Source organism: Salvelinus fontinalis, chromosome 6 (assembly GCF_029448725.1).
Source record: "Salvelinus fontinalis isolate EN_2023a chromosome 6, ASM2944872v1, whole genome shotgun sequence".
NCBI lineage: Eukaryota > Metazoa > Chordata > Actinopteri > Salmoniformes > Salmonidae > Salvelinus > Salvelinus fontinalis.
In genome coordinates, this window is record NC_074670.1 from 25,456,760 (window position 1) to 25,476,532 (window position 19,773).

Genomic DNA, 19,773 nt, shown 5'->3' on the forward strand with positions numbered 1-19,773 from the left:
TTGACCAACTGGGGACATTTTGTTAGTCCCCATAAGATCAAATGCTATTTCTAGGGGGTTTAGGGTTAAGGTTAGAATTAGATTTAGGGTTACAATTAGGTATAGGGTTAAGGTTAGGAGCTAGGGTTAATTTTAGGTTAGGGTTAGGAGCTAGGCTTAGGTTTAGAATTAAGGTTAGAAGCTAGGGTTAAGGTTAGGGTTAGGCTAAGGGTACGTGTGTGTGTGTGTGTGGGGGGGGGGGGGGGGGGGGGGGGGGGGGGTTATTCTATCCTTGTGGGGACATTTCCCATGTCCCCATGAGGACAAAGGCTATTTTAAGTTTAGGGTAAGGGGTTAGAGTTAGGAGTAAGGTTTAGGGGTTAGGGAAAATAGAAGAACATAAGGTCTGTGTGTGTATGTGACTGTGTGTGTATGCGACTGTGTGTGTGTGCGACTGTGTGTGTGTGCGACTGTGTGTGTATGCGACTGTGTGTGCATGCGACTGTGTGTGGGTTTGATCAAGAATGTGCTCTGAGAAACATGCTCTCAAACAAACAAAACAGTTTCTGTACACAGGTAACCTATGTCCTTCTTTCAAATGTAGCATAAAGTAAAAGTATAATAAGTGGCTTTTTAAGAGCCCAATTTTTGAGAAACATTGTGCAAAGTGATAAAAGTTTAAACCAACATGACATGCATACACACACACACACACACACACACACACACACACACACACACACACACACACACACACACACACACACACACACACACACACACACACACACAGAGAGAGAGAGACAGACATGCACACAGTTGTGACGCTGTTCTTCACAAGTTGTTCTCTTTAGAAGTTAAACACACATGATTAAAACTGTGCCTGATTGAAGGGTGGAAATCGGATCCAGTGAAAGACATTGACAACCAATAGGAAACGGAGAGCCTTCTTTTCCATGGGAGGCCCCAGGAGGCGAAGCCAAGCCGCGCGAAAGCAACACTAGAGCTGAGTGTGCGCGAGCTTCAGCCGGCAGATTCAGCAGCGGGCTTCACATCGCTGACTTTTGTTTCTTACTAAATACAGGCAGAAACCCTTGAATGAATGCGGCGCATATTAATTAGGTGAGTGTCCCTATTCTTTTAATTTCTATTTTGTGTTTACCTTTGCCTTAGAGTATTATATAGAGCTTTTGGTCACGTTAGGTGGTTGTTCTCAAAATGTATCGCCAACCTTGGCACAGCCTATAGCTAGAAGTGGACCGTTTGTAAACAACCTTATGCATAGCCTACCTCTTTACAAAGGTGAGTAAACACAACTCATTGTGAGCTATGCAGCTAATATATCAATTATTTACGTTTGTAGTGGGATAATCGTAGTGCAAGTTCACTGCGGAGGTGTTTGTACCTTTATGAATGAAAATGTTTCAGGTCGACTACCTCGGTAGGTTTAGACGGTCCATTCATTTTATTCTTCCCCCAATCCATCTTGATATAGGGTGGTCGGACGGCACACTCCGCGGACAATTCTGGCTAATTGCTTATCAATTAAAGTAGAGCATTAGCGTTGCAGAATGGATGGGATTCAAGACCAACAAGTGCCTTATATTAAATCCAATGTGAGTGAGAGACGTTTTTTTTAACGTATAATCCAAGACCAAATAACAAATATAACAGCACTTAGATATCATGACATTGTTATTCATTATTGTGTTATTAAGTTGCTGTAAAACCTGCAAGCTGGTCACTCAGTTGGTCGCTCAGTCATCTCCTCCATGTGCAGATGTATGTACGAATAGCATAATATTTGAACAATTACTGTGTAATACATGATGTTATATATTCTAAGAAATATTGTAATAACGTTATTACTAGTACTAAAGTGTTGCATTTCCTCTGTAGTTATAGGTAAAGAAAAGGGACAGGGTCAAGTTTAAAAGTGTGTGAGCTGTGTGATTGATGGACATCTATTGCTCTCTCAGCTGTCATCTGTGTAAGTGTGCTAGTACACAACAGAATCACTCCAGTGGGAAACATTGATTTCTTTCCTCCCTTTTAGAGGCCACAAGGGAAGACGTCTTACAGCGAGAGACCAGCAAATGACAGAAAAATACAATTCATTAACTCTGACCTGGCCCTGGACACTGAAGGTAGGTAGATCAGAGGGGACGAAAAAGTTAATTTCACGGCTTCTTAACATTTAGCAGAATTCAATTGGTTTGTGGCCACCTGCACTCTTAAGCAAAATCTCAATTACAACACTTTCGTCTGTGAAGATTGCGAGTAGCATCTGTCAGTGGCTACAGACCCAAACTGAGTTGTTATTAGTTACACACGTGCCTCTGAATCATCTAGCCAAGCCTCCAATGGCATTCTAAGCCTATCAGCCTGTCATAGTGGAGGGAATTGTTTCTGAAGCTTTTTTGTCCTATTTTTTCTTCCCCTCCATGATTGTCCTCCATTGTTTTATTCTCCTAGAACTCTTCCAGGACCTCAGTCAGCTGCAAGAGACCTGGCTGGCAGAAGGTAAGTGTTTACCCATTTACTGTAGTGTCAAAGCTCAACAAGCTCACTTGGTTTAAAAGACAGAGTAAGAGAATTGGAGCGAAGGAAAGGGAAAGGTAGAGATGTAGACAAAAAAATTGTCCCCAAGTTCCATTCCTACTAACGTGCAGTCCAATTAAAGCTTCTGTGGAAGAGGCACCTTGTGTGTCATGCATACATTAGAGACTGTGATGAGCGTGGTCTTGAGGGAGACTGAGGAGGCTCTACTCAGTGTCATCACAAATTACCAGGAGAAAGCTGTCCGCTGCTCACTGTCTCTTCTGCTTTTGGCAAGAGCTAACGCACACGAGCCGCCACCACCGCACCACCTCCACCGGTCGTCTACCATCTCCTCACTCTCACTCTCTATCTCTCTCCCTCTCTCACACTCCCTCACTCAATCTCGTTCTTTTCCTCTCGGCGTATCTCTCTAAAGATCATCCTCCATAGCTGTAGTATCAGCTGTCTTCTCCGTTTCTTTATTTTTCTTTTGGAAGAAAAAGAACGGATTTACTTTTGACTTAGAAAAATCAGTTGGTCTGTGATCAGCCACTGAGATTTTTTTGTTGAGTTCTTTTTTTTGTTTTTGTTTATTTCATACTTTTTTTCTAATGGCAAGACTTGCTCTGTGTGGTATAACTCAGACGTGATGCTTCAGGATTTAAGCGCGGGTGTCTTCTTTCCACCCTGTTTGCAGCACAGAAGTTTTGGTTAGTAAAGAATATTGATCATATTGTGCCTGTACCATTTTCGTGAGATGCATGTTTCCTGTGTTTGTGCATGTCTAAGTTTGTAAACGTGTTAGTCTGCTGCTTGTATCTACATTTGATCTTCTCTTGAATATCATTTACATATTGAAAATGCTTTTCTTTGCATGGGACATTCGTATTAGTTTGCAATGTTTTTTCCTTACAATTGATTGCCAATAATCTGCAGTGTGCGTTAATAGAAAAACATGGCCTTTTATTCTTTAACTTCCGTTGGTACATTTTGGATGTTACTATTGCTTTGATTACCTTTAGAGTGACCTATAAATTATAATATGCAGTATGTCCAATCTATGTTATTGGCATTAGGTTTTAAAACATGAAATCACAAAGGTTCAGACTGAGTAAATAGTGGTGTAAATATGAAGTAGGATGTGGATTCAACGTGTGAGTTCTTTGTAGCTTCTATAAAAGTAATCTACATTACTTTACAATCATTATCATTTCCCTTGTCAATATGATCAAATGCATGCGTGGCAAATCTTGAAGTTTGTACTTGCCTCTTGCTTAGGGACCAAAACAAGCCCACAACATTTTGTGCTGTATAATTTGATCCCATCACCTTAACTCGTATTGTAAATGTACCATGAGTTCCCTTTCTACACATAGTAAAACAGCGTGTATCTCTGTATGTGGGACGTCCTTCTCGATGCACCACACATTTATTTTTCTCCTTATTTGCACTGCACATCATTGATTTAAGTGGACTGCATTATGGAAGACAAAAACATGCCAACCTCTTGTGTCAGCTAACTATTTAATACAAATATTGTTTGGATTAGAATTAGGCTACATTTGGTATCAATAATGGCATCATTCGTTTGTGGTTCAATCTATGTCAGTGTCAGAGCTTTTGTCCTTTGTTGGTCTCTCAAGCTTTGAGGGGAATCGACTTTTGATGAAGGATTGAACTTTTGATGTTTTATATTCAGACCAGATATTTCAAATTCAAATAGAAAAGTGTATACTTGTGGTAAATTGTTTAGATATTTTCTTCAGCTCTACTGTTGCACTATATTAGTATTGAACAAGACAACCTGTTCCTTTATCCAGTAGGCCTTAGTCTCTACTGGCAGATAATTCTAGTCGTAATGTTAAGGTCTAAAGTATACAGCTGATCTTTAACCAATAATATACATTTTTATTATACTCAATCAACTGTAATGTTTTTCTGGTCTTTTTTTTTTTTTTTTTTGCGGTTATCTTATTACATTTTCCACGGAGGTAGAAACATATTTCTCCCTGCTTTGCACAGGTGGATAGGCAACTTAATAATTGATGAGATTCATCTATTCTTTAATACATTTAAAAATGCTTGCAGTGTAATTTAGGGGTTTTAAAAATGAAAAGTATGCTTTGAAATAGATATTGGAATACTTTACCAGCTACTCTCTGCCAGTTAGATTATGAAGTATATACCGCAGGGCTTGTAAAAGAGTAGAATGTCGTTTTAATATTTTAGTATTTAAGTGGGAAAAAAGGGCCTTGGTTCCTGATATAGATATTACTGTAAGGAGTACAGTTCTACATGTCATGGATCAATGTGATGTACGTTTCAAGATTGAAGTAGATTTAATAAATGACTTCCTGTCCATTAAGATAAAAAGAAATACCTAGCTACCTATTTCAAAGATTTATTCATTCAGGTAATTGGAAATAAGAGGAGGAATTATGGGAGACAGACTGAATTTCCGACAGCACAAACCGAGAGGTTGAAGGGTTCTTAACCTGGCCAAAAGGCTTTTTTTCTCTCTCTTTTTGGGAGTTCTTCAAGTATCAATTTCACTTTGAGATCCATTCGGTGAGGTAGCCGCAATTTTAGAATACTGTAATTTTTTTAAATTAAATGTTGACACAAATGTGAAAATGATAGTTGACGTAGTCTGGCCTATTGATTTCAAAGTTTTAAAAGGAGACGGTAAATCTTTTCCTCAGCCCGTTCTTTTCATCCCAGCCCTGTTGTTGGCGCGCTAGCTAGATTTGTTTGAAACCGAACACCATCAGACACACAGCACTTGTAGGTACAGGACCATGATGGTGTTGGGTTGGGATGAAAAGAACGGGCTGAGGAAAAGACAAAGGATGTGCCACTACTGCTCAGGGCCTGTGTATGGGGCTTTGCTGTTTTTCTTTTCTCTCTTCTTTTCTCTCTTTCTCTCTCTCTTTTTGTGAATGGCGGCAGAGTTCCAGTTTTGGTGCTCTCCCCAGGAATTGTTGCAGGGATCAGCTGGCCCATTCACAGACTGGGTCCAGTGACTCATACATCCTGCTGCAGCTCCTGGCTGCAACATCACTTTGTCCCCCTCTCCTTTCGTTTCCGCCTGTCCGTCGCCATCCTTCTTCCCCTCTCGCTTTGAACCTTGCGACTTTGTGATGTCTGCAAGTGCGCGTGTGTTGCACAGTGCTAGCAAACTTGAGGTAGAAAGAAGTTGTACACGGTTGTGGTCGAGACGTTGTTGTTTTTTCTTTGAGTGGTCCGGCTTGCACTGGGTGAAATGTTTGCCAGTCATGGTCTTGTGGTGGAGCCAGTATTTTGAATTGAGAGAAAGTTCTGGTCTGTAATTATTTATAGTGGCAAGGTATGACATTATTTTGCACTAAAAGGTGCTTTGTATGAAACGGTTCTTACAATGGCCATATTGATGTAGAAATCACAGTGCACACCACACACCCTCTACAAGAGGGAGCATGGCTGGCACAAAGAGTTGAAGTCAGCAGGAGCACAGGGTTTTACAATTATACTTCAGTTGCTGTTATGTTGATCTTAATCACTATACAGTATTGCACCATACAATACAATTCATCTTTCCATGTGTGTATCAGAACAGTGTACTTTATTGACAATTGTTTTATGGTGAACATTAGCTCACACAAGGCTTGCCCTAATGGTTTTTCACTTGTTTTTACACCACGTATATTGTGAGAAAATAGGAGTTTTTCTTTTTCTATTTTCTTGGATTGTTCGTTTTCTCTCGTTTTGAAAAGTGAAAAGATCCTTTTGAAAGTGAATATACAGAACAACTTGATCATGTGATACAGACCTGCCTCGACATGATACTGATTCAGTGATAATGAGAATCCACCTCTTTGTGCGCAAAAATAGACGTGCTAATGACACATTTACATTTCTCATATTGCCATTTGCCACAATTCTCCAAACTCGTCAAACTTCAGGGACCTAAAAAGTACAAATATGTGTGATATAAATATGTACATGCCTAATTGGACCCTGTGCAGAGCAGAGCCTTCATTGTCTTAGCATTAGCCGAAGGCACAGGAGTGTGAATGATAGGTGAAACACTCTGGATTGGAGCAGAGCTGACTTGGCAGGTACAGGTGGATTCAGCAGTGGGGAAGAACCCAATTAGCTACTGTTAACAATGGGTGTTATTGCTATCGGCGTGGAGATAGCAAACTCCTGAAGCTACAGCATCATCAAAAAACAGACTAGACAACCCCAGGACATATGTAATCAAGAGAAAGAGGGGAAAAACAATACATTCTTTCTCCCTAGAGACCGTTATTTTAAATTTTAGCGACACCGTTTGCATTCTGTTTGTCCATCGGTGCGTTATACCTTCGATAAACATTGGGAGGATTCTGCGGTTACATTGCTTTGTTCATGAATAGATAAATGTCCATAAAGAGATTTTTTAAGTCTTTAGGGGCTTTTCGCCAAAGGAAAGGATTGTCATGGTTAGACTGGATATCATGAGTCTGGTGTTGTCCATCGGCACGAAAATCACCTTTTCCTCTCCTCTCTGCTTCTTTCTTTAGCTCAAGTTCCCGACAATGACGAGCAGTTTGTCCCAGACTTCCAGACTGAAAACTGTGAGTATATGATACCACAATGTTATTGTATTTGTATATGTATGTGTGAGTCTATGTGTTTGTGTGTGTGTTTGCACTTGTGTGTATGTGTGAGTGTGTGTGTTTTTCCATGTCTCTCAGTACCCCCACCTTCACTCTCACATGTGCTCTCCAGAGAGCTAGTCTTGCGGGTTGGCAGACAGGGGCAGAAGAGAGGGGGTAGAATAGGTAGCTATGATATTATAGCACTGGGGTTTATTTATGTAGAAAAACATCCAAATATTTTGAGTCGTTTGCAATGAGTGATAATAATCAAATAGTGTTTTATATATATACACATACTGACAGTTATAGAGGATAAAATACTTGAGTTTGAGATTATATATATATATATATATATATATATATATATATATATATATATAATAATCTCAAACTCAAGTATTTTATTCTCTATAACTGTCAGTATGTGTTGTGGTGGTTATACTGGAAGAAATCCAATATATCTTGACATAAATGCGCTATACGTTATAATGCACTTGGTGGCACAGTACAATGAGCATTTAAAGTGAGTGGAGATGAGGCTATTGTTGGCACAGTGTGGTTATGAAGGAAGTCAGCCAGCGTGGAGACAGACATGGAGTGAGTGGAGCTCAGTGGGATCCAGTGCTAGCACATGTCTTTTAGATGAGCCACAAGGCTTGTGCAACAGTGAGAAAGCAGGAAACTGTGTCTGTAATGACCATTACCCCCCTTTATCACTCACATGTTTGATATTCACCTCAGAATATTTTATTAATTTCAATACTTTTATTTTTACATTTGTCTCAAGGAACTGTTTGGCTTTGAGGAACCTCCTACCAGTTTCTCTGAGCTCCATAGACATACAGTATGGTACATATCCACTATAGGATCCAAAATGGTTGCACAGTAACATCCATAAGGTCTTGAGGTCCCCATGTCCTTCAAAGCCATCCAGGGCCCATCGTGTCCATTGTAGTAGGAGACTGCTGACCATAGGAAACGTCCTGTTGGCATGCCGGAGCAGACTGGAAAGGCACAAACAGATGGTGGGAGGGAGGGTGAGGGCACCGTGGTTGGGCTCTCGAGCAGGCGTCCCAGCCTGCAGCACTCCAATATGGGTTTCACCAAGGAGAGAGTGAGAGAGGATGGTGGGATTGTTTAGAGGTCAATAGAGGTAAAACGAGGTGTATGACACGTGCAGTCCGTTCATTCTTACAGTATAAAGAAATATACATTGAGAACAGGTGGAAACGTGGCAATAGACTTTGAGAACACTGTTGATCAAGCTGATATTTTTGACATCTTTTTTTGCGCTTCATTGAGAAGCATTCATGTCCTCACTTTATCACCTCACTTGTGGACAATTTTTCCATGTCCATCAACCATACTTAACATCAACTTTGAAAGGGAAACTTCCAGACACTGAACCTTAAGGCTTTGCACATGGAGGAGACATTTTCTTTGTCTAATACCTTCAATGTTAGTGGTTTCCATGCTCTCATTAGCATAACTTAGCAGGGTATGAGGAAGTACTGTAGGTGGTGTAAAATGAGACCACATGTAATCAGCAGATAAGCTACTAACATTATCAGTAATGGCAAGCACTTAGTTTGTGAAAATTGATTCCCCCCCCCCCCCCCTGTTGCTATTTTATGAATGGACTGGAGAAATATCTGCCAAAAGTAGACTTCACTGTAAATGCCAAAATACACAGTTTGTAACCCAACGCACACAACTGTTGCCCTCAAGGGCGTTTTGTGGTAATTTGGAATGATTGGCACCAAAATGACATTTATTAGCTTGCAGCTAATATAGTGGCTGTATTGAGAAAATTCACTGTGAACGGCATAGCTGGTTGGGAGGTATTTCAAATATGATTTAAATAAGGGAACCAAACTAATCAATGAAAGAGATTGTGTGCACTTAAAGTCAAGTCAGAGACAAAAGGCAAATAGACTAAAATCTGTATTTATAAAAAATCTATGATCAAAATGTTGTTTTGAACCAAATGCTTTGGTTTCTAAATAAGGAATAGGGCCAAACAAAATATTAAAATGCAAATAATGTAGGCAAGCATAACGCATGTTCATTTTGTACAGAAAACCAGCCAAAGAAATTGACAATATTTGAGAAATTCAAATGAAATCCATTCAAAATTATGTAATTAACTGTCGTAAATGCTTGTTCTTATGAAACACAGTCATTTAGGTAAATCAATCTGTAGATAATCACAGCAATTTAACATTGATGGACCTGACATTCTAAAAAGGTTTATCTGTTCTCGTTACAGGCGATGTCTTCCATATTGATTGGTGTACATTTGGCACCCCACTGATAAATCTATTGTGACATTTCCATCTCTATTTTAGGTGCCTCTCTTAGAGCACATGAGCTGTTCTTAACATTGTAGCGCATTCAGTTAATTTGCATATTAGGCTACTGTGTTGTATAACAAAAACCTCATTTCATAACCCATAATTATAGTGAACAAAAATATCAACGCAACATGTAACAATTTCAAAGATTTTACTGAGTTACAGTTCATATAAGGAAATCAGTCAATTGAAATAAATTCATTAGACCCAAAATCTATGGAGTTCACATAACTTGGCAGGGGTGCAGCCATGGGTCGGCCTTGGAGGGCATAGGCCCCACTTGGCAACCAGGCCCACCCACTGAGGAGCCAGGTCCAGCCAATAAAAATTAGTTTCCCCCCACAAAAGGGCTTTATTAAAGACATAAATAGTCCTCAGCACCCCCAGCCCCCTCATACGATCCCACAGGTGAAGAAGCCAGATTTGGAGGTCCTGGGCTGGCGTGGTTACACGTGGTCTGCGGTTATGAGGCCGGTTCGACGTACTGCCAAATTCTCTAAAACGACATTGGAAGCAGCTTATGGTAGAGAAATGAACATTACATTCTCTGGCAACAGCTCTGGTGGACATTCCTGCAGTCAGCATGCCAATTGTATGCTCCCTCAAAAATGTTGACATCTGAGGCATTTGGTTGTGTGACAAAACTGCACATTTTAAAGTAGCCTTTTATTGTCCCCAGCACAAGGTGGACTTGTGTAATGATCATGCTGTTTAATCAGCTTCTTGATATGCCACACCTGCCAGGTGGATGGATTATCTTGGCAAAGGAGAAATTGTCACCAACAGGGATGTAAACAGAATTTCAGAGAAATAAGCTATTTGTGCGTATAGAACATTTCTGGGATTTTTTATTTCAGCTCATGAAACATGAGGCCAACACTTTACATGCTGCGTTTATATTTTTATTCAGTGTATGTCCATTAAGAAATACATGTACATCACAAAATAGTAAACAATAAGTCTCTGTTACTTATTGTCCCTCTTGCCATAAGTCTTTAATTAGTCAGATAAGGCTGCAGCCTCTGTGTCTGCGACTCCTGTGACGCCGTTCGACCTCGTCAAAGGTCTCCCCTCAGGAAGTACCACTTTGACCTCCGATCGATGACCTGTAAAGGTCGCACCCCACCGAGGCCAGCGAGACCTGTGAACATCCCCTGTGCTTTGCCACAACGTGCCCCGTGCATCAGTCCCCTGGGACCCAGGCGTCAGATGGGGTGTTGACAGATCGACTCCTCCACACAGAGACACTGTGACACTGTCACACAGGCCAAGCTGTCAGTCAGCAGTGAGAAACTCAAAACATCCGCTTCTCTCAGCTCCTCAACCTCTAAACTACTTCCTCAGTCATCAGCCCCGGAATGGACTTGTTTTACAAGGCCCATTCAAGAAAAATATACACTGGGTTGGCAATCCCCCATGTAGACATTTGAGCATGGTTCTAGCCCTAAATAACCAGAGAAAAGACAAGCAATTTTAGTTTTTTGTTTAGTTTGATTGATTTTCACTTCCCTTCATGATCGCTATCTACTTTGTTTTGACGACGCAGTGTGTCTGATACGGATTTTAACATGAAAATTGACCAACCTCTTCCTGTCAACTTTAATGTGAAATGAAATGATTGTGCCCTATTCTCTGCATAAGTAAAGCACTTTGGGTTTATACTCTCCTCAGTAGTTGTGGATGTGCCTGGTGCAACCGCGTGTGCATGTTCGTGCACGTACGTAGCCTACATGTGTTTATTAGCGATGACACACTAGCTCTCCAGGTACCCAGGACTGACTTGATCCTGACTGACTGGATTTTCATCAGCGTGGCCAAGTGAATTAGTGTTGATCATGACTCAAGATGATGGGACGTTAATCAGGACTGATTTGGCACTTAACAGCTTCTTAAATGCACAGGCCACTGTGGGGAACTGGGCATAGGTACAGAGAGTGGGCTCAGATCAATGGGCCTTGTTAGTGTTGTCTGGACATTATTGGCAGTTAGCTGAAACGTGATATGGATTTAGTGGAGTCTAGCCCTGCTTTGAGATTGTCATATTTCAGGAAGGAAGAGAGTGAGTTACAGTGAGTGATGAAGACTGGCATTCTGGACTTAGAAATAGAAATAGTCTGCATAGATCCCGGCCCTGTCCTTAGGGAAAGCATTGGAGTAAGATGAAGTACTGGATATGCTTTTATGTATACCTATTACCCAAGTGTTGAGTAAGGATTTTATATGTGGTGGAAGGGCCTTCGAAATAGGTTTACTTTCCATGGTGATATGACTATTGTACATTTGGACATATAGAGTACTGATAAATAATGAATGAGTTACTGAATAAATGTTTCAACATCACCAATCTAATGTACCTTTCCACCTGTCTCCTCTCCATCCCCCTTCCCTCCCTCTCACACATACATGTCGTAGTGGCATTCCACGGACTGCAGCTGAAGATCAAGAAGGAGCCCCACAGCCCCTGCTCCGAGCTGGGCTCCACCTGTGGCCAGGAGCGGCCCTTCAAACTCCACTATGGGGAGAAGTGCCTGTACAACATCAGGTAGGTAAGCCACAGCACCAGTCACTTTCCCCTATCTGGAACCAACAGAGCCAGATTGCATACAAAGAAATAGACTAACACCCAAAAATGAACATCGTAGGTTTTGGTGGTTTGTAAAATATCCTGTGGGATATTGAAGTAGTATTTATTTGACCTGTAGCGACATCCCACAAGGATTCTGCAGGTAAATGTGGTTTGATTAAAATAAACATTAAACACACGTTGTGCAGTCTTTTTTTCATCTCCACAGGCTGTCCAATATATCTCCACACTGTTGGATGGATAATGACTGCTTCGTTATGATTGCTTGATAAACTACAGTACTTCTGGCTTCCCACCCTGTTTTCAATGTTGTATTACTTAATTGCAGTCATTCCCTATGAAACAAAAGGCCAGGTGCTGTGCTAAATGTTTCAAGTTGGAGGCACTTGACTTGGGGAATAGATCTAGGATAATAAACTGTCTACCTAAGGTGCAAGTTCAATTCATTTCAATGAACTGCTTTTTCAAACGAACCAATATGCCCATGGCACAAGAGTTGCCTAGTTACGTTAAATCTTGAATTGATTTGACTTGTGATATATGGCATTGATATATGCTTACGATATTACAGTACCGTGTATGTATTCTAGAAGAGGCAACAAAAAAGTATTTGAAACCCTAAACATATACGCTAAAATCTATATTTTCTTAAAGAAGGGAAATGTGTAAAAATTCAAGTTCAAAATTTTGTCCGAAAAGTTTTTAAACTGTAATTTTGACAATAACTATAACATAAAAGACAACTGGATATGAAAAGGGATAGCGTTCAAATACTAGGCCACACTACAATGGCTTCCGTCAAATGGCATGCATGGATATAATGTAAAAACAACATCAGACTGATCCCTCCACCCCGTGTGTCTCTCAGTGCCTACCAGCAGCACAAACACCCCACAGGCATGAAGCCCTCCAGCCCAGCGACGCCCCCCTGCAGCACCCCCGTGTCCCCCCTTCATCATGGCTCCCCCACGACAGTCCCCACCCCCAAACCAGACAGGACGTACCCCCACCTCCATCCCCTCCCGGACAGCGCCTACTCCATGGACCACAGGTACTGTACTACACAGCTACTGTATACTGTAGGCTACCACTACATCATCTTTAAACTGGCACTAACAAAACATTATCGACATAGTTTCAAGTGCACATTTTACGTTTATTTGATCATTTTAGTACATTCAGTACAGTTTACCAGAATCTAGATGTACCATTCTAATTAGACACAAGGGTTGTATAAATTGTCAAGCTTTAGGTATAAACATGTGTATTTATGTCAGTCAGTCCGTCTGTCTCAGTCAGTTATCATGAAAATTTGTGAAAATGTAATATTTTTGCCTTTGTCAGATTTCGACGTCAGCTGTCGGAGCCCTGCCACTCGTTCCCCTCCCCACCGTCGATGTCTCGGGACGGAAGGCCCATGTACCACAGACAGATGTCCGAGCCCAACATCCTGTTCCCCCCACAAGGCTTCAAGCAGGAGTACCCCGACCCCTTGTTTGAGCACCCTGCCATGGTGGGGGCGCCCATTCCCCCCACGTACCCCCCCTCCATGATGATCAAACAGGAGCCCAGGGATTTCACCTATGACTCAGGTGAGTGGGCGTAATGGGTATCTTCTTCTTTTTTTTGGGGGGGGGGGGGGGGGTGGTCAGAGAGATACAGTAAAATATGTTGTATTTAATATTGCGGTGTCATTATCTTATTTGGTATTTGGTATTTTATTAGGATCCCCATTAGCTGTTGCGAAAGCAGCGGCTCCTCTTCCTGGGGTCCACACAGAACATGACAAATGAGATAATACAGAACGTTAATAGACAAGAACCGCTCAAGGACAGAACTACACACATTTAAAAACTTCACACGTAGCCTACATATCAATACATACAGCCTGCAGGATGCAGGGCATGCTTTGTGGAGTGTTGTGTCAAAAAAAGCAGAACATCTCTTTATTACGTCCGGACCTCTCCCCATCTTTACAACTATTGAATCTATAACTAGGGTAAGAGCTATATTTTATAATCTCTCCTCAGACTAATATTATTCTGTATGTCCTGTGGGTACCTTTGCCACTGTTCCACCCCTTGTGTATTGTGCTGTCATGGTGTATTTGTAATTTTTGTTTTATTTTATTGTCCATCATGAAATTCAACCAAAGGACACTCTTTTCACTCAGTAATATAACCAAATACTTGAGCATTTGGACCCACCACAGCATCAAACTACCCTCTTTTTAATCAGACCAGATAGTTGTCATTTGAGGAATGGGCCTGTTGATTGGATTAACCCATTATTAGCGCAGGGGTTCTGGTTTGGATGTCTGTGCCGGGCTCCATTTCCTGTGGTGCTCTAATCTTTGTGCCTGGTCACAGTCCGCCCCCGCAGAAGGGGTGGTGGAGTGTTCTAACCCAAGCCCCCCCCCCCCCCCCCCCCCCCCCCCCCCCCGGGTCCCTGAGGCCACGCCGGGGCATGAATGAATGAACCTGCACTGGACTGCTGGCTTCATTCATAAGATAGAGCCAAGGAGAGATTACTGTGGAGTGGTGTAATAGTGTGCCCAGTCAGGGTGGAATGTGGCATCGACTGCAGAGAAAGATTTCAATATAAACAGCACTGAGCTCCCTTTGAGTTGGCCTTCTCTCTGTAACATGAGCCCTTTTCAACAGGGACATGTTCATAAGAGAGCGCAACAGAAAACAAAATGTTTCTATATCCAGGTAGTCCTCACTATTTACATTTGAGTTACTCAGCAGACTCTCTTATCCAGAGCATTTTACAGTAGTGAGTGCATACATTTTCATACTGTTCCCCTGTGGAATGGAACCCACAACCCTGGTGTTGCAAGCACCATGCTCTACCAACTGAGCCACACTGGACAGTTTATTACAGTCGGTTGTCTTCAGTTTGGTGTCTAATGAACATTACCCTGCAAACATTTACACAGGTTTCCATGTATCTCGATGGCATGGATGAACAGAGCGAGTCCTTTTCTAGCATGTTTTATATCCCAGATTGACCATTTAGGCGAATTTATTAGCAGTCATTATGCAGCTTGGTTACTAGACCAGGCCTGTTGAGAGGATGGGAGGGGAGCCTGGTAATTTCATTAGCAGTAATTTCCTCTACAAGCCCATTACTTTGATGAATTAAATTAACGGGATTAGTCATTTTATTGACCATTCACTTTGTAACTGTTTCGGCTCTTTGATTGTAACCAGCAGCTGTAATGTTGTAGGAGGGCCAGACATGTACAGTATAATATTAGTATAAATAGTACCAGTGAAGTTGTCGGCAGTGAAACAAAGTCATCACAGCCCTCATGCTTCACTGCTGAAGAAACACAACAGGCAGAAAACATGGCCGACACGTTATGCTACATTTACTCCAACGCTGCTAATAGGTTACCTTGAGCTTAGCCAAGACTAAGACACTACACTGTTCAGTACTAGTTTCATAGTGTATGCTTGGTGTTGACTGAGCTCCAGTGCGATGCTAGAAGACATGTTATTTTATCAGGGGCAGTGAGTGAGCGGTAACTGACTACTGTCAGATATCGGATACTGTCCTAATGCTCCCTTAAGGCCTTATAACACCCATTCTCCCCTGTCTCCAGCAGAAGTGCCTAGCTGCCATTCTGTCTACCTGAGGCAAGACGGCTATCTGGCTCACAGCAGCAGGACTGAAGGTGAGGGATGACACTTGGAGACATGCATGTTGGTTGGGTTATTCATCCCGTCCAAGTTGCCGTTTTCCCAATGCGATTTCTCAACACTGTCTCGTCTCTCAGGCTGCATGTTCGATAAAGTCGCGAGACATTTCTACGACGACACCTGCGTGGTCCCCGAAAAGGTTGAAGGTGAGACGTCCAAGAGGCGACACATAAACTGCTGCTTTCACTTGTAATTTCAATCAAATACATTTTAAGCAATTGAAACATGTGAAATGACAACCTCCTCCCACCATCCCAACCGTCCCTCCATCCCCCTCCTTCCTCCATCCCCCTTCTAGGTGACATAAAGCAGGAGTCAGGTCTGTACCGTGAAGGTCCAACCTACCAGCGCCGAGGCTCACTGCAGCTCTGGCAGTTCCTGGTGGCTCTCCTGGACGACCCGTCCAACTCTCACTTTATCGCCTGGACTGGCAGGGGCATGGAGTTCAAACTCATCGAGCCTGAGGAGGTGAGAGCATGTCTGTCTCATCATATTCCACATAGAGTATTTTAGTCCCTTCAAGCAACAGTGACCAGATTATTCTGATCATTGAAGTGAGTTTGAGGTGAAATCTGCTCTTCAAACGGTCAGAATAATGTGTTAGGAAACATTTTGAACGAGGCAATGTACCGTACTGACGTTCTTTTTTTTATTGCCTCACCACGTGCTAAAAGTATGTAATCTGATCAAATCAAACACACTGTCAACCGGAGAGTGGCCTACTAAATATTTCAATTAACCTGTTCCTAAAAATATAAACGGTGTTGACGGTTCAGCCCTTTGAAATGGAACAGGTCTGGGTTTGTGCGCTCACATTACAGACAGAGAGGCACAGTCAGTGTCCGGAGTGTTGGTAATGGTTAGTGGAGTGTGTGTGTATGTGTATGTGTGTGTTGGGGGGGGGGGTAACTTGGCATCATTCCACATGGCCCAACTCAGTGGGACCAGCCAGCTGCAGCGAACAGGGCGGCCATTCATACCATCAGGTGACCAAACACGCTAACTTTGGGCTTTGGGTGGCCGTAAATTTTGCCTTTGGCCCGGGCAGGTGTAACACATGAATGAGCATGAGGACATGAAAGGGGGCGCAATGTTTTTAGTGTTGGGTCCAGGCAGAGAGAGAGAGAGAGAGAAAGAGAGAATGGGGATGAGAGAGTCAGAGAGAGACAGGGTTAGAGAGAGCGAGAGACAGGGTTAGAGAGAGCGAGAGACAGGGCTAGAGAGACAGGGTTAGAGAGAGAGAGAGAGAGACAGGGAGAGAGAGAGAGTGGTATACAGAGATAGTGGGAGTAGGGCTTTAGAATGGAGGATGGGAGGTTGTGTGGTCTGGTAGACAGGTGCTGTAACATCTGCTGCCTGCTCCACTGGGTGGGTGACAAGTTCCTAATGAACACATCCCTGTCAAGGGGTGTGGAGTCTGGTTCCACTCTAATTGCTGTTATTAGGAAATATGGATTAGTAAGCTTTGACATTTAGACAACGTCATTGCATTCTTACCGGGAAGTTGTGTAACAGGGGGTGTGTTATGTTCTCACCTCTTATTATGCACAGGGAATATGTTACAAGACTGAAGCCACTAATCCTCAACTAAACATAATACATGTGATCTTTCTATGACATTCTGGTTCTATTCATTTCACCATGGCCATTTCCCCTTTGTTTATGTGTGTCTGTCTGTTCGTGGATGTGTGTAACAAAGGTTGCACGTCGATGGGGAATCCAGAAGAATCGACCAGCTATGAACTACGACAAACTCAGCCGATCGTTACGCTATTACTACGAAAAAGGCATTATGCAGAAGGTAAAAGAGGCCTAAGGCTGCACCCTGACAAGAGACATATGACGATGGTTCTGCGTTTGATTAGCTGTAATACCTTCTTCTCCATAGCCAACCATGTGCTCTGACAAATGTCCCTTTGGGGACAATAAAGTTAATCTCATTTTATCTTATCTAATCTTATCTTATCTCCAGGTGGCAGGGGAGAGATACGTGTACAAATTTGTGTGCGACCCCGAGGCTCTGTTCTCCATGGCCTTCCCTGACAATCAGCGGCCCGTGCTGAAGACGGACATGGAGCGGCAGATCAACGAGGAGGACACGGTGCCGCTGTCACACTTTGACGAGAACATGGCCTACGTGCAGGAGGCGGGGCCCTACTGCAACCCACCACACCCGTACAGCGAGGGCTACGTTTATTAACGTAAAGCCCCAAGACGCCGAACTGCAATGTATTTCACAGTCACTACGAATAGGGGGAAAGACTTTGTCATTCAGAAGACCCCGACTCACCATCTCTCACAAACTCCACCTTTTTTCTTCACATTTTTGTTGACGTCCAAGCCGTACTGCAGGATAGAGAGTGCACTTTATGGACTGACTGACAGTGTGTGAACCTGCGGGGGCTAGCTATGTAATTGGGTCGTTTCAGATGTTTATGTTGATTTTAAAGGAGGGATTCCCCCCCGAGCATGCTGTATTCGTATGAGACAGGACTCAAAGGCCAAAGGTCACATATGGACATATTCCTGCAGTCTAGGCAGGTGAATCCTCAGAGCTTGAAGGAAAAAAAAATTGCCCTGGTCTTTTCGACAGTTACAGGAAGCATCCTCAATTATTTCTCTGTCCTCTTTTTGTTCAATTGCCCTTTCATCTCCATCATGTGTACTTTCTTACTCATTTAAGTGAATAATGCAATGTATTGTAATGACATGCTTTTAAGATACTTTTATGGTGAAGTGACATAATTATAGACTTGAAACAGTAATGTAATTATACCAATCTTAGTTGACATCTACATGCTGCCTTGCTACCAGTTTTAAACGTGCCCCTTTGCCAATACTGACTGCCCAACAGTACATTATGATATGACTGAGTTTTGGGTTCCTTTTCGAAACTGCATTGACTGTGTAGACCTGTAGGAATTCGACACGAAACGGTCAGATGCAATCAAATTCACCCTAAACATACTTTATTATATGTAATGCAAATGACCTGTATTTAAAAGACAAATGAAGCAGAGACTGTACCTTTATTTAGTCTTTGAATTTTTATGTATATCACACCAGCAGTCGAATTAATGAATTACATATTTAGAACAAACATTTCATTCTGATTTGTCCTACATTAGATGACGCAAATGGTTTTTATGTTAATGATGTGTACCAGTTCAGCCATAACACTAGTTATCCGATATTTCAAGGCCACAATGTGGGAAATGTACAAAACAAACATTCCTTTTAAATCCTATTACACGATGTTGCTTTCCCCTTTTAAAATCAAAGGTAATGTGAGGAATGCATACCGTACAGAAAAGAGAAAAACATGCTAAATGAAATGAAATATCTAACTTTTTCCTTTTTTGTTTGTAGACAAATTATGTAAATGTTGCATACAGGGGTTGCATTTTAATAAAAAGGTATCAGAAATATTTTGAATTTTATAGTATTATAAAGATCCATGTTATATCAGAAATAGGGTTTCCATGTGTTATCAGGTAAATGCACATTGGTTGCTGCTTCTAATTGTAACTGTCATTTTATAGTCTAAAAATAATGGCATCTGCAATTCTGCGTTCTATGTTTAATTGTTTTGTTTATTCATATGTTTTGTTTTATATTCTTCAAAAATGAAAAAAATGAAGTCACCACGATGAAGTTCTGTAAAAAGTATACAGGTTGGGATGGGATTAGCAATAGCCAAAATTCTGTAATAAAATAGTGCTGAAAAACTGGTATATGCGTGATTGTCACCCATGAAAATATATATATTTTTTACCATGAATACAATATTTTCTGATTTATTTAAGTCTTAACAAGTAAACATTTGTAAAGAGAATAGAAGTATGGGATCTTGGTGAGCTATCTATGGCAAATATTGAAATAGAAAATATAATTTTTGTCGTAATTTCCACAGCCAATCTTACCACAACCTCTTGTTGCATTAAACACAAATATTCTGTAAGGTTTCAAAACCACAATACTCAGTA

At 41.7% G+C, this 19,773-nt stretch overlaps 1 protein-coding gene across 5 annotated transcripts; it reads left to right on the plus strand.

Annotated features, from left to right (window-relative positions):
• Positions 1-969: 969 nt before the first annotated feature.
• On the plus strand, positions 970-19,519 carry etv1 (ETS variant transcription factor 1). 5 transcript variants are annotated; one of them, XM_055925716.1, is made up of 13 exons: positions 970-1,101; positions 1,475-1,595; positions 2,036-2,126; positions 2,455-2,502; positions 7,065-7,118; positions 11,909-12,038; positions 12,949-13,131; positions 13,425-13,672; positions 15,691-15,762; positions 15,865-15,933; positions 16,086-16,255; positions 17,487-17,588; positions 17,760-19,519. In XM_055925716.1, exons 2-13 carry the CDS (start codon positions 1,551-1,553, stop codon positions 17,985-17,987), a joined length of 1,440 nt encoding a protein of 479 aa, XP_055781691.1. In that variant the 5' UTR covers positions 970-1,101; positions 1,475-1,550; the 3' UTR covers positions 17,988-19,519. The 5 variants fall into 5 exon arrangements, with proteins under 5 accessions (XP_055781691.1, XP_055781693.1, XP_055781692.1 ...); XM_055925718.1 differs by having other exon boundaries at positions 972-1,101; positions 15,694-15,762; XM_055925717.1 differs by lacking the exon at positions 970-1,101 and adding an exon at positions 1,162-1,281.
• The last annotated feature ends 254 nt before the right edge of the window (positions 19,520-19,773 follow it).

Coding starts and splice junctions, on each gene's coding strand:
- etv1 (XM_055925716.1), top strand. CDS start 1,551: ATGGATGGGATTCAAGACCAACAAGTGCCTTATATTAAATCCAAT. Junction 2,127..2,454: donor CCTGGCCCTGGACACTGAAG/GTAGGTAGATCA, acceptor TTATTCTCCTAG/AACTCTTCCAGGACCTCAGT. Junction 15,934..16,085: donor GGTCCCCGAAAAGGTTGAAG/GTGAGACGTCCA, acceptor TCCCCCTTCTAG/GTGACATAAAGCAGGAGTCA.